The 15,296-nt window shown below is 42.5% G+C and overlaps 1 protein-coding gene across 3 annotated transcripts in view; it reads left to right on the top strand.

The window, feature by feature from the left end:
* The first annotated feature begins 4,076 nt into the window (after window positions 1-4,076).
* kcnn3 (potassium intermediate/small conductance calcium-activated channel, subfamily N, member 3) overlaps window positions 4,077-15,296 on the top strand; it is a 46,610-nt gene continuing 35,390 nt past the window's right edge. The window contains exons 1-2 of one of the 3 annotated variants that reach the window (XM_044209265.1): window positions 4,077-5,071; window positions 5,731-6,836. In XM_044209265.1, the coding sequence (XP_044065200.1) occupies window positions 5,757-6,836 (1,080 nt within the window). In that variant the 5' untranslated portion in view covers window positions 4,077-5,071; window positions 5,731-5,756. Of the gene's footprint in view, window positions 5,079-5,730; window positions 6,837-12,789; window positions 13,122-15,296 lie in introns of those variants that run through there. The other 2 variants (XM_044209264.1, XM_044209266.1) reach the window with 2 other exon arrangements.

Below are 15,296 nucleotides of genomic sequence, written 5' to 3'. Positions count from 1 at the left end.
CACTAATAGCCTACAAAAGCCAAACTAATCACCTTGCCTGGTTGGAACAGTGACAAGGCATCTTTCAAACGGACTGAAGCCACTTGGCATGAAGATGCAGCAGCTGATCTATCTCGGCTTCAGGGACTAGTGTGCTGACTTGTGACTTTTAGTCAGGAGACAACTGACACAAACGCACACATATCCAGTACATCAGCACCACCACTGCATACACTTTGCTATCATGCTGACACTGTGAAACTGTAGTTAGCCTCTGAACTCTTCAAACACTTATAAATATTAGTAACATGACAGCTGCACACACTTGTAAGCAGCACACTTAACCAATTGGCTCTTCAGTCAGGGGTGACAATGCTCTACGTCCACGTAATATCTTACATCTTATAAAACAAGACCTGACATGGGCTGGTAAGTATTTTGTTTGGTGTTTGATACAATTTCTGACAGACAGAGTCCAATAAAGCTGTGTCAATATGCTGTGTGTGTGTATGCCTGTATGTGTGTTCATGCCTTTCATTAAAAGGGCACAGTTGTTTGGAGGCGAGGTGTTCCGCACTGCTTGCTCACCACTTAAATGGGAGAAGGGCCGCATTACCCACAGCCTTCTGTGAGCTCCGCCGCCCCCCCCCACCACCATCTTTCACTCCCTGTAGTTTCCTGTTCTCTGCATTTGATATGTCTCTCTCAGGCAGTCAGATCAGAGTGCCGTTTGCTGTGCAGAGATCCATCTGCATACAGCAGTCGGTTTTAAGCTATGGGTTAGCCCACACAGCTTCCAGGCCCCTAATGCAATCTGAGCCATTAGGATACAATGGAGCCGGTGTAGGGCAACGATTAGAGAAAGTCTGATAGAGTGGGGCCAGCCCAGTGGTTTATTAAGAAGAGCCATGCAGCTATGCAATGCACTTACTCATCACTTCTCTGACATTTACCATAAATCTGGTCAACAACAGGTGTCTGATTTGGAGAAAAAAAGACACATCAGCTTCTCCATTTCCTTTTTTCTTTTTGACTGACCTTGTAGTTCAGTCAGAGTGTGGTTATGTTATTCAGTACATTATTAAATACATTTTACATTGTCTTTATGTATAATTTTAAGATACTTGTACTTTAAGACAGTGTAGTCCCTCATTCGTCCAGGAATGTTCCATCGTAGAAAAGGTTTCAGTTGTAGTCATCTGGACACATCCGGAAGTCATTCTCAATTGTCAAAAATGGTCTGAGAACTCAGAAATTTAAGCTAATCTGTGTTACTTAAACCCTGTCCTCAGGAAGAATCCTTCCTGCCCTCAGGCTTAAGTAACACAGGTGAAACTAGTTTCAGAAACTAGTTTCACCTGACACAGGTGAAACTAGCCCTGCCTAGTTTCACCTGAAACAGGTGAAACTAGGCAAGGTAAAACAGCAGCTTTGTATTTGTTTGTTTTGTTAGATAAAGTTATCAAATTAGAATTAACCGTATCAGAGCGTCCTGTGTTTTCTTACAGACAAACCAAGGTGAACATCGCTATTATTCAACCAGCACCTATACAGTCCTAAGTGGATTCCTATTCAATAAAATGTGAAAAGGTTTGAAGGAAATGGTGAATGGAATAATTGTACTGGAAATGCAGTGTCCAGTGTGTGTGTGTGTGTGTGGTGGGAGGGTCTTTTGTCCTTTTGGCCAGAATCTAATCAATGTCTCTCACTTATGAGCCTCCTTGTCCAAATTCTCACATTTCCTCTCACCTCTTTTTTCCACCCAATACACATTACTATCTTCCTCTATTTCCTCTCCCACCCACCCATCTGTTGTATTACTTCGAAGTTTTATGTGATTTATACAGTATCATTTCCTGTAGTCAAGCTTTTATGTGGCTTTAGACTCAGAGGGAGACACAAGAGCTAGATCAGGTGGAGTGAGAATTCATCTGTATACTACAGCGTTGGCATAGCAACTGCCATCCGACTTTATTATTCCTCTTTGTATTCTATTATTCACTTTCTCGTTCACATATTTCTCACACCATACATGCATCTGACGTATGCTGCAGTGCAGGACTGTGGACTAACCTTATCATTCAATGGGTCCATCATTCCAACTCTCTGTCACTCCCCTCTGCTTTCATTGCTCCAAACTCTCCATGTTTCTCTCCTGCCCCCTAACCTCTGTCAACACTATTAAGGCTTGTGAAAGACATACAGTGTGGCCTGCCATCATTCCTATTTTCTGTCAGTCCTAATGTCCCCCTGGGTCTCTAGCGGCCCCTTTTCCCATTTTCTGTGCGTCATTGTATTGTATTGTGTTCGTCAAATCTCTTTCTCTCTCTTGCTCTCTCTCTCTCTCCTGTGTTTTATTGACAGAGCAGCTGTGAAGAAACTGCTGCCAGACCATTAAAGTTTAGCCCAGATGATTATTCTTTTATAAATGTAGCTGAGTCTTTTTACTTGAGGAGATAAGATGATAAAACCCAAATACCAACTATGCAGGTGACATCAAAATCACATGGGCTAACCCTCCATAACTACACACACACATTTGTGTTTTTACACTCATCAACTGCATTCAGGGGTGCAATTAATGATCATTTGCATCATTGATCAATCTCCTGATTACTTTCATGATTAATACATTTATTGTTTGACCAGTAAAATGTCCGGATATTGTGAAAAATGTCCTCCTAAAGCCCAAGGTGACATCTTTACATCGTCTTGTTTTGTCTGACAAACAGGTCAAAAACTTTAAGATATCCAGTTTACAATGATATAAAACACAGAAAAGTTGCACATCCTCACAATTTAGTCAAGTTGGAACCAGAGAACATTTCACATTTTTGCTTGAAAAATTGCATAAAACAATGAATTGGTTATGAAAATTGTTGCTGATTAATATTCGGTCGGTCAACTAATCGATTAATCAACTAATCATTTCAACTCTACATTCTATTAAAACTAGCCTACATGTCTAACCTTGCCCTCCCTGACTTTTACCAAAACTGAGTCTAACCCTAATCCTAAACCACTGTACTAATCCTAAAAATCCTAAAATTCTCCTCACTTCTACTTCTTTCACTCTATTTTCCTATTTCTGTCCCATTGTCCCCAGTAAAGGACTTTGATCTGTGATGGTGCAGACCTGACCTTTGACCTTTCCCCAGGCCTTTTTCTATGAAGGATTTACTCCTCGTTGAATCAGCCACTCTCCATCACTGACCCATCACGAATCAGCCCAGGGCTGAAACAGCACATTACTGTGTTTATTTCACCCCTCATAAGGAAGAAATGGATGAAATAATAACAATAGTTCAAATCAAGGAGTCATTTAGAGAATAAAATACGACAAAAACATACAAAGAAAAAATATAATTAAATATGATATTGACAGTAATATAGTAGGACATCTTTTTTTCTGCGTCATTAATGGACCAAATCCTTCCACGTTAACTCTTTGAGTAAGGCGTTGGCACTTGGCTGGTGTTGTATAAATACTTGGAATCATCCTGCACACGACATGATTTGCTTTACTGATGTCTGTCACGTTGCATAATCGCAGGATGGGCTGTCCTGTTATAAGGAAACTAATCCGCTCCCACAGAATTCCGCGTCAGTGCTCATCCGATTAAGGGCGCACATAACGCACGCAGAGAACCATAATATTAAACCGATTAGGCCAGGTAGAATAGTCTAATTATGTAGGATTATGCTGTATAGACTCTGTAGAGTTAGAATTATAAATTGATTAGTCTGCGAGGAGTGAAATCACAGACTCCCTAACGAAAAACTGTGGTTAAATCCATCTGCTGTAAATTATGCATCAGATTTTTTTTGTTAAGTGTTCACCTTAAGGCATTAATTAGTAACCTAATATTCAATTCAATACAACTTTATTTACCACTGTAAGGGTAATTGTATGCAGCAGCTCGCCGCCCAGAGCAACAGATAAGAAAGGAACTACAGCAAACAATATAGTTATAGGCTAATACATTAGCCTGTAATATCTTATTGTAGTCTAAATGATCAATTCTCCGGGGGGAGTTCTCCATTACTCAATTTAATCGCAAAACAGAAGTGAACTTCTTTTCAATGTAGTTACTCAGCTGAAGGCGCACAGAGACGCTCCTGCTTCCTCTGCTTCCACACAGTCCTCCACCTCCATGTCTTGCAGGTTGTTTTGGCACATCATAGTTTTATAAGCAATAGATATTGTTGTTTTACAAATGTATTCACGTGTTCTATAGATTCTTCTCTGAATGGCTGTGTTTTTGACATTGAGTTGCCAGTTCCAGCGTCCTTTTACGGGCTTAACAGGTGCCATAAGCGACCAGATATGCTATATAGGAGTCTTTATTATATAGAGGCAGCAGCCACAAATGCTGTTTTCTTAGGCTACAGTAAAATAATAATAATAATAACAATAACACGGGTACAATCAATTAGATTGCTTGGCGGCTACATCTTACAAATCATGCCACCTGTTTTAAGCGCTTATTTCGCCTTTCTGATTCCGTCCAATGGGAATGAACGGCAGGTCTGGAGGCGGAGAAAGAGGGAGAGAAGTTGGAGGAGAGAGTGAGAGACAGATCCGGGGAGACAGTGAGCTGTAGATTGAGTTGAAGTCGATGATTTCACATATTAAACCATAGGCTTACTGCTCATCTGATGACTGTTAGGATACTTGACGTCCAGCTTTGCGTTTTTGTTTTTTGTTTTCGTTTTATGTTGCAGCACATTTTTGACGTGCAGCCACAGGTTGACCGATTTAATCCAGTCACCATGGATTATTCCTCTTCATCTCGAGTCGATTGTCACTGACGGGATCGAAATGGGAACCATCGAGAGATCTCTGATGATTGAGAAAGAGACAAACTGATAGTATCAAGTGAGCGGAGACGGAGGCAACATCTGTAGGAAGCGACGCACAATTTCAGGAGACAAGCGAGGACCTGTGGAAGGAGCTATATGAAAGGAGGCGAAGCGAAAAGATGACGGGATGGCCGTGACAACATGAAAAAGAAAAAGTGTGGTGGTCTATTTTCATCCAGCCAGTGATTCAACACAACTAACCTGGGGGACAAGGACTGAGAGAGACGAGGTAGGAGGTAGGTAGAGAAACAGACAGGGAGGAGGGGGCCGTGAAGGTGTCTGGTTATATCATACTGAAAGTAGGTTATTGTTTCGGATCAATCAAATGCAACAAAATGCAACTTGTGCTTAACTGAGGCACACACACAGTCACAGTAGGTTACTTCTCCTGCTATCAAAACAGGCTGATGTGGAATTATTATCCTTTAGTCTCTGAGTATGATCTCATTTCCATGGTGTAAAGCCAGATGATCTGCCCCATCCTCCTGGCTAACAGCAATGTAACACAGATGACATTTTATGGCATAGATTGTTGGAAGCATTGTCGGATGTGAGAGAAGGAGAGGACACAGATAGAGAGAGACAGCGCTGAGAGGGGCTGACTAGGCAGCTGACTCAAATGCGACTCAAGGAATAACATATTACCCAATTATGGCCACTTTTCTTCACTCTGCTGCCCCTCTTTGTCACACAGTGTCAGCTTTTGGAGTTCAGTCTTTTCCCTCATTTCTTTTAACTAACCTTTATCTATCACAAAGCTAGACCGCTCCTCCCTCCAGCCTCTCTCTCTCTGTCTGTCCTGTCTTTATCACTACTGTCATCTGTATTCTTCTGTCATTTTTCTCCCGTGTCTTTAAAGTTCTTCTCTTTTTTTGTGTTTGTCTGTAGACAGGTGCGTGGCCACAGCCGTGACCATGGAGCCTCCCCCCTCTCTGAGCTTAGCTCTACTAGGAGGGAGCGAGGATGAGGACCAGCGCTTCCTCCTTCCCCTGGGCAGTATATCCCATCCCTCCACCACTGGCAACCAGCCAGGTTCAAACCACTCCAACCACATGGGAGGATCAAGCCTCGACCGTCTAAATGGCAGCACCCCATCCCCTGCCACGCCCAACTTGCCTCCAGCATCGCTCCCCAAGTTGCCCCTGTCATCCTCTGGAGCCCAGCCTCTGCCCCCACCCATCCCCAATGCCCTGCACCCCACCAGCACCCCGCTCTCATCCTGCCTAGGCTCGCAGCACAGCCTGAGCGGGGACTCTCCGGTCTACAACGCCCTCTTTTACTCCTCCCACTCGCCCTCCATGGAGCGGGAGAGGGACAGGGAGCGTGACCGGGAGAGGGGCTGCAAACACAGACAGGCTAGCCCTCTGGTTCACCGTAGGGACAGTAACCCCTTCACGGAGATCGCCATGAGCTCCTGTAAGTACACAGGCGGGGTCATGAAGCCCCTGAGCCGCCTCAGCGCCTCCCGTAGAAACCTCATCGAATCAGACAGCAGCAGTGAAACCAAAGAGGGTGGCGTTTCAGCTGTTGCCGGGGCAACGGCCGCTGGGGGGCATGACCGACAGCGAGAAGCCCCTCCTACCTCCTTGGTGGCCCAGTCCTCTACCAATCAACCCCCAATTCAGAGCCCTCCAGAGATTGTGATTTCATCCAAAGAAGACTCGCCGTACCTCAGAGCCGGGTATGATATCACCGACTCCACATCCAACCAGATGTCCATCTACCACCAGAACCATGCTCTAGTGGAGAGCAGGCGGGCGCAGCCGGGGAGGGTCAGCAGGCAGGGGGGGGTCGGGGCGGTGGGCACCGGGGCCAGGGGCAGCACCTCCAAGGCCTCCAAACGGAAGAACCAAAACATTGGCTATAAACTGGGGCATCGCAGGGCGCTGTTCGAGAAGAGAAAGAGGCTGAGTGACTATGCCCTCATCTTTGGAATGTTTGGCATCGTCGTCATGGTGATTGAGACGGAGCTGTCGTGGGGCGTGTACACCAAGGTGAGAGGACAGACCAGTGAGACTTAAAGGGGAACTGATTTCACACATAAAGATCAGTTTACTATGGTTAGTACAACTACAGCTGTACAATGTGTTCTGTGGCGCTGGAGGAGCTCTGTCAAGTGTGAGAAAATAACCCTGATGATGTCATAGCAATCTGGGTCATCTTAGCTTGGAGACCACACATTTATAGAGGAAAGCCTGAGTTACAAACTGAGGGTGTGGAGTTTGAAAAGCATGGTCATTACCAGGCAGGGAGGGTCTAAGAAACAATCAAGTTGCATTGTGGGAAGTGTAGGATCCACATTGTCTCCCACAACTTTATGGAAGTGTAACAATAAATTCTATCTGACCTTTTAATGTAGCCTCAGTACATTAAAGGTGTCCAACAAAGTCCACAAATGTTACACCAGGCTGTCATGGTGGTTGTAGCATTGTACACTGGTGCTTAGCTGGAATCTCCTTGGTTAACTTTAGCTCTTTTTAAGCATGTTTGGGTCATTTTTGCCTTTTTTTTGATGGTAGCCAGTAAAAGTGACAGGAAATACAGGGGGAAAAGAAAGAAAGAAAGAGAATGACATGTAACAAAGGTCACCAGCCAGATTCGAACTGGGGACGTTAAATGGTACATGTCTTCAACCCCCAGGTCACCAGGACGCCCAAACTTTGGTTGGTTCTGACGGGTCAGTGGCCAGATAATTAGAGTCAGATTTCACCAGTTAATCACCGAATTCATGATTGGTACATCCCACTCAGTCTGACCAGCACTGTGCCCATGTTGTTGGAAGGTTGTGTACTGTAATGACCAGACTTGACAGTTGCTGCTTCTGGGTGATGTAATACAACGACATGGGGGGCAGAATATCTCATTTGTCTGTGTAATGGGGAGTGTAATAAGCTGAATCGGCCCCTAGCTGCTATTGTCTGTTTATTTTGGTTGTGTTTGCGCGCCACAGGGTCCCAGTGAGAAGTATGTTGTTATCACCTTCCTAATGCAGAGATACTTCTGTCCTTATTCAATCTCTTCTTTCAGTCTGATATGTCACAGAGGGTTGGTTTTCTTTAGCTAATAAGGTGGAAACATTACTTCCACTTGTCAGCTTGTCAAATATGGATCACTGATCATGTGATACGGGATCATGTGAGAGCACAGATTTACAGGTAGCCTATTAGAATAGAGCAGCTGGGTGTGTCTCTCATCTCTGTCTCCCTCCTCTTCTGTTTCTGTTTGTAGTCTGTGGTCTCCAGTTGATACTTTGTCTTTCTCTGTTATTGTCATTGCTAGAAAATCTGCCTTTACTGTTTTGCTGGCTCTGTCTCTGCTTCTTTTTCTCTTTGCCTTTGTCTCCCACTCATTATTTTATGAAAATCCCTCCTTTAGAGCCTATGTCTTTTTATTAATGAAAATTCATGGTTTGAATATCTCTCTTCCTCAATCCCTCCTTGTCTCTTTTCTTCCTTTCTGTTGGCCTATTCTCCTCCCTGAAGGAGAAGGCCGGCACTTTTTGTGCTCTCTTTCTATGTCTGTCTCTTTTCTATTTAATGTTTGTCTCTTTATCCTGCTTTCTTTGTTCTTTCTTTCTTTCTGTCATTTTCCCCTCACTTTCGCTCTCCCTCTGCTCCTGCACTCTTCCAGTGGGCGTCAAACTGGGGGAGTGTGATCGGAAGAGAGAAGCGGCTGGGCGAGAAATGAAAGGCTGTGGAAGGAGAGAAAAAAGGAAAGGCGATAATGAAAAGCCTGCAGGATGGCCACTGTGTTTTCCAGTGCTCTCACTATATTTGTTAATCTATGTTCATTAAGATATTTAGTTAAGAACAGGAAGTCTGAGTTGAGGCAGAATAGCATGTACAATATCTTTGCACCTCATAGTCTCCATTCAGGGTTGTGCATTTTTTTAAAAGAGGTTGAATCCAGAGAGCTAAGTATGCTTCAGCAAAGCCTGATCAAAATTAATTTTTAAATGCCGAGTGCCAAGTTATATATAGTATCTGTTTTTATGGTTGCAGATTTGGTTTGACTCCAACAGATACTGGATACTGGAATCAGACAGTTCAAGCCCTCACTTAGATAAATGAGGTGGAAAGAAGCCCGCTGGTTGTTGTGAAAAATGGATAGATCATGAGGATGAAAGAGAGAACTGAGAGGGAGATGGATGGGAGAACGGCAGAGAGAGAAGTTGAGAGGTTCATGCAGCGCTTTAAACTAGTCTGGGGGGGAGCCTTGAATGATTTCTCCAACTGATTATTGATAATCACTCACCCACCAAAGAACACACGTGCCGTACAAACTCGCACCTTGGAAATGGATGCTGCCTTTCAGAGGTGCTAGCTTGTGTGCTGTGTATTGACAGCTTGTGGGGAAATGTGATAGGTACAGATCCTTTTTCATTATTGAAAATATACATGTGTATATATACAGTATATTTATCCTGCTAACAGTACTGTAAGACTTTGTGTCTTTGACAGTAGCTGTAAACTAAATGTCACTGTATACTGCCGGTATGTGTATGTGTTTCTACCAAACCAGCTGCTCTATCTTGCTCCCAAAAATAGAGATGAAGAATAAGAATGGAACTAAACAGAGTGGGTTGGATGGTGTGTGTGTGTGTGTGTGTGTGTGTGTGTGTGTGTGTGTGTGTGTGTGTGTGTGTTAGGAAGGATAATGGGAGAGAGGTTAACAGAGGAGGGCATGGTGTTCGTGACTGTGGGTATAGTGAGTAAGCATATGTATATTCATGTGCAAACCCTGTCAGCACATATGGTTACAGCTGAGATTTTCCATTCATTCTATTATAGCCTCTATCTTCAGTTATTATTCTGTCTAATTCAGACAAAGTCCACAAGTAACTAATTACATTGACTTAAGTACCGCACTTAAGTACAATTTTGGGGATTCATGCTACTTTAGACTTCTACTTCATTTTACAAGTAAATATTGATTTATTTGACAGCTATAGTTATTTTTTAGATTCAGATTTTACATAAATACTCAAATGAATATAAAGTAGTTAAAATTTGCTCCACTTCAACCAGTCACAACAAAACTTACACATCGATACATCAGTATCTAATAATGTAATATATTATAATGTATCACTCACAGGGGCAATTTATTTGCAGAACAACTTTTACTTTGATACTTTAAGTACATTTCGCTAATAATACTTATGTGCATTTACTTGAATGAAGGACTTTTACTTATAAAGTAGCATTTTTGTATATTTATGGTAATTTTTCTTAATTAAAGGATCTGAATACTTCTTCCACCATTGATATTCAGCGCTCTAGGCAGTGGCAGTGAATTCCTATACTGTAAATGTCCAATCACAGTTGTTGAGCCAAGATAGATTATGCAGAGAGAATATTAGATGATGAAATAATTCATGAATGTGAAATAATTTAATTTGCTCTCAGGCAGTATTGTGAGTTTTCCCATAAAAAGCATCCACGACAAAAGCAAAACTGAACCTTTCAAATTGCTATAATAACTTATCTTGAGACATGTTTCTGAGAGTCTCTATACTGTACATCTTCAGAGTGTCAAGCATCACACTGTCTTTTTAACTCTACATTTTCTGTGGCCTCTTTTCATGATCAGTGTCACTGATCCAGGACCTTGACACTTGTTAACAACAGAATGAGGAAAGTTCCTCTTAAAAACACTTTTACTATTGATTTTATTAGGAACAGGTTAAAAAGCAGGGGGTCCCGGTCTGACTTGTGTCTCTAGCTAAGAATAGCTGAGAGGCCCTTAGACACCCAGGACTTCAGCATGTGGCCTGTCACTGTCAGATCAATAGATCATTTCAAGGCCCATGTGACTCCTCGGGGCCCCGGCTCCACGGCACGTTTCAGGCTTGCAATGGAACATGGCTATTCTGAGGGAACGCACAGCTGTTGTCAACTTCACCTGCCACACTGTCAATACACACACTTCATCTCACTGACATCTCAACATACAGATGGGTGTTGTGTGTGTGTGTGTGTGTGTGCGCGTGTGTGTTTGTGTGTGTGTGAAAGGCAGAAGGACGGGGTATCAGGCGTGAGTATGTACACACTTACTGTCCATTTATCACCACAAGTATCGATGATTTCACAGCAGATTTGCAGCAGTGCTCGCTCCCAGTCTCCCTTTCCTTCCTAGCTTCCGTCCTTCTTATATATGAGGATTGTTTATGTTCCTCCCCTGGCGAGTCTTAAATAGTCTCCATTTTCCCAAGGAGGTCATTGCCATCTCAGCAGGCTTACAACATCTCCCACATTCCCCCTGCACTACCTCCGTCTCTCCCTCCCAGCCCTTGCTCGCCTATCTATGACATTTCTCACCGACATTTACTGGGAGACCTTTCCAGACCTTTCTCTGCAAGGCCACTTACAGTGGCTGCGTGCTGCTTTTCAGACAGTACATGAGGATCATCAGGGAATTAAACTCACCAACTGCCACCATATTCTCTAAAGGCGCTATCAGCTATCTCAGCACTTCTCTGCCACTCTCCCCCTCCTCTCTTTTCCTCCACTCTGCTCCCCACTCTCTTCATCTTCTAGATCACAGGCTTCTAAGGGACAGTAGATCCCACAGGTCTTGCTACTAACAGGTACAAATATGCTCATTTCTTTCAGTGTAACAAGGCTAGGCTACCTCTCTCTGTATGTGTGAGTGTGTTGGTAGATATGGGTGTTAGAACTTGCATCATCTGCCGGTATTGTAAACATTCACGTCCCTGAGTCGTCTCATCTGTATATAACACCTATGGAGTATGTGTCTTTATGTCTCTATGTATTCAGTTCTCTCATATTAGTACCCATAAATGCACCTGCTAGTGTGTGCAGTCGAGTGTGTGTGTGTGTGTGTGTGTGTGTGTGTGTGTGTGTGTGTGTGTGTGTGTGTGTGTGTGACAGTGATTATCCCGTTGAGGTGACATCGGTCCTCAGTCTAGTTCCTGTTTTCCTGGAGACTGATTGTAAGAAGGCATCGCTCTGACAGGGAGAGACCCCCAAGGCTAACTCATTACAACACACTCACATACACTCACATTTACATGCATTACTAACACATGTAGTGGGCGACTATGAGAGTAATGTGTTGTTAAGCGACGTGTATTTGCTCTCACATCTGTGTCAATAAGGGTGAGGTGGGGACAATTTGGGGAAACCCTCATCTAGATACTACCTGGTTTGGTGTGTGTGTGTGTGTGTGTGTATGTGTGTGTCTGCCTGCTGACTGATCTAAAGAAGCTCAAATTATCTCTGCATGCTGTCCTCAAAGCCATAGATCAATACACACTAATCACACACTTATGCACAGCTGGACAAAAAGAAACAGGAAAAAAACACTCACACACACACATTACACATGTACACGAATGCAAACATATACAGTATATGTCTGGGATAGTCTGAAATACAACAAGTTGTACATTTCACAACTTACCTTTATGGCTGTACACAGACCGCCAACGTCAAGCTAACATTATTTCAAAAGTCTACTGCTTGTTAATTTGGATGTCCAGAATCGCGCAAATAACAAACAGATTTAAGATTAAATCTACGAGGTTGTTATTATGCAGCTCTGTCCAAAGTGAAAAACACCTACCAACACTTCTAAAGTTCACCAACTAACACGGTATATTTTCTGATAATCTGTACACAAACAGAAATGTTCAAAAAGGTTTTAAAGGGAGTTGCATGTTATGCTATTTCTTGATGAACAACAGTTTGCACTTGCACTTAGCCTTTTCCACAGCAGACATTCTGATTTGTCATGGTGGGAAAAGCACAGGTGTAACTAATAACATTAAGAATGGCTCTGTTCTATTCAAGTGTCCTTGTGAGCCATGACAGTGTGACAGTGAGCCAGCATGCACAATACCAGAACCCTAAAACTGAAACAGCTAAATGGTATTCAGCCATCATTAATTTGATTATTTACACCTGTGCTTGTACCAACTTCACTGTGACGACACGATTCCGGAAAGGTACTCTGCTCTCCCCGTAAAAAAACACAGATTGTCATTTTTACATTTCTGTTTGTGTACGGATTAAACAAATGAGAAGGAAGTAAGTCACTGCCCGGCCAAGAAACAGTACTGCATATAACCCCCCTGTGAAACCACAATGTGTCATTAATTAGTAAGCTTTAGAGGTGTATTTTTGAACTTCAGACAGAGCAGGCTAGCTGTTTCCCCCTGCTTATAGTCTTTATGCTAAGCTGATTGCCTGCTGGCTCTGACTCAATACCTAATGCAAGGACATGAGAGCGGCATCGATCTAACTTTTGGCAAGAAAGTGAGTATATGCATATTTCCCAAAATGTCAGAATTAGAATTAGATTTATTGCCAAGTAGGTTTGCAGACACAATGAATTTGCCTTGGTATATTGGTGCATAACAATAAAAATAGTAAGTAGAAAATATAAAGAATGATAAAGCAAGTAATCAAGATGCATAAATAGAAAATTGACAATAAAATGTGAAAAAAATCTGTACAATATGACTGTTATTTAAATGAAAGAGCTGTGTTTTGTGTAGGGATGTGCAAGATAGTAACTTTAACTGGTTACACAAACGTCACGGCATTTCAAAGCTTTTTAACTAAAACCCAATTAATACTTGTTGCATCCACATGGCTGCGAGGGTCCACTTGATGTACATTTTGTCGTCTGCCCATGTCTGCAAAGGTCTGTGTGGCCTGTAAACACAACAAGCGCGCAGACTGCACAAAAGCTGTTAAGAGAGGCTGTGCAAAGAGATATGTTGCTATCCACAACTAATATAATATCATTCATCTAAGTACAAAGACACACAAATTACTTTTTCTTGTTGTTCAGTCAAATACAATAAACAAAGGAGCTCTTCTTCTTGCTGTTGTGAGGTCGCCATCTTGTTTTCTAGTGCCACAGATTGTAGTATGTATTGACGCACGTGTGCATCTGCTGTCCACAGCAAACCTTTAGCCTCACTGTTGCTGTCTTTATCTAGATTTCAATACAGGTGCATTTATTTAGAACGCAAACACTTGCATCAGATGTGTCCAGTTACTAGAAATTAATGGACCCCTGCCGGCCGATTAGAATCGAGACTTCTCAGCGGTCATGGTATAAAAAAAGCCGAAATGGACAGAAGGCAAGCATGTACACACATACCTCTCCATCACAGTCGAGTCATTTACTATACAGGCAAAGTAAGTGAAGTGGAAACAGGCAGAAACAAAATGCTCTTGACAGTGTGATGGGCAGAACTGAAAAAAAAATGAACGACCAACAGACGGCTGGAGGTAAACGCAGCGAGAGAGGTGAGAGAGTAAAGAGAGAGAAAGAGGAAGTAAACTCCAATCAAATCCCATTTCAGCTCACCAGTGTGACTGTGTGTTTAAACAGACACACTGCTGAAATCCAACTCTGCATTTTTCTCATTAGCACAACAATGTTGGCTTCCTTTGCACCTAGTTTGCTTCAGCAAGTGCAAATGAGATGTTAGCAGAGGAGAGACAGACCGAGACAGGAAAAGAGAGCATGAGCAAATAAAGACCAAAAAACAGCTTGAGCTTTGGGCAAGCCGATAGAGGAAATCAGTAGAAAGCTGAAGCTAGATGATATTTTCCCAATGTTGTTCAGTGGCCCATAACCACACTGATATGAGCAACAAATGAACAACACTCGCTTAATGTTCTCCTTGTGTGTGTGTGTGTGTGTGTGTGTGTGTGTATGTCTATATGTAAATGGTAGAAAGGGCACCCAGTCTCATATTCAATCCTCTCAGATCTTGATAATTATGTGAAAAGGGAATACTCAAGAGAGAAGGGTGTCAGTGAGGATTAACAAACTCGACTTTGTATGTGTTTCTAAGTGTTTGTGTGATGTTGATTTAATACCATTAAGGCCACGAAGCATCTACAGAGACCCTAACTAGACACAGTAACACACTAACACACTCTATTTTCCAGGAGGCTGACTTGTAATATATATTCATGAACCCAAAATGCAATGTATAATGTGCTTAATAACATCATAAAGGAAAGGCTGGGTAATGTACGTGTATAAAGATTAAGAGAGTGATTGGCGATTATCTGATCTGAGATACTGCGGTCTTAAGGTGGCTCAACTCTTCTCTTGAAGAGGACAGTAGGCTGTTGTGCTCATCTTGTGGTGACCTCGAGAATGAATGCACTTTGGGGTTTTTGTGTAATATACTCCAGAATTCAAAACTTAGTCCTTGAGCTGCTGTAGACAAATGAATCAATTTAGCGAGTGTGGCTTTTAGAAACCAAAGCAGTGAATGCAGCTAGTTTTATTTCTAAAGCTTGAAAAATGAGTTTTGTTTGACTGCTGATTCCTGACATTTTGCATTTGTGTGCAGAATCTTTTTTGCCAATATTTCACAGGTAACTCTGGTTGGAAAAGCTTTTGAAACAGCATAGTGATACTAAAATGCTCAATCAGAAATTAATGAATGACACAAAATC

Source organism: Siniperca chuatsi, linkage group LG9 (genome assembly GCF_020085105.1).
Source record: "Siniperca chuatsi isolate FFG_IHB_CAS linkage group LG9, ASM2008510v1, whole genome shotgun sequence".
Taxonomy (NCBI): domain Eukaryota; kingdom Metazoa; phylum Chordata; class Actinopteri; order Centrarchiformes; family Sinipercidae; genus Siniperca; species Siniperca chuatsi.
Note: the sequence above shows the minus strand (reverse complement) of the source record. Positions and strands in the feature narration are given on the sequence as shown.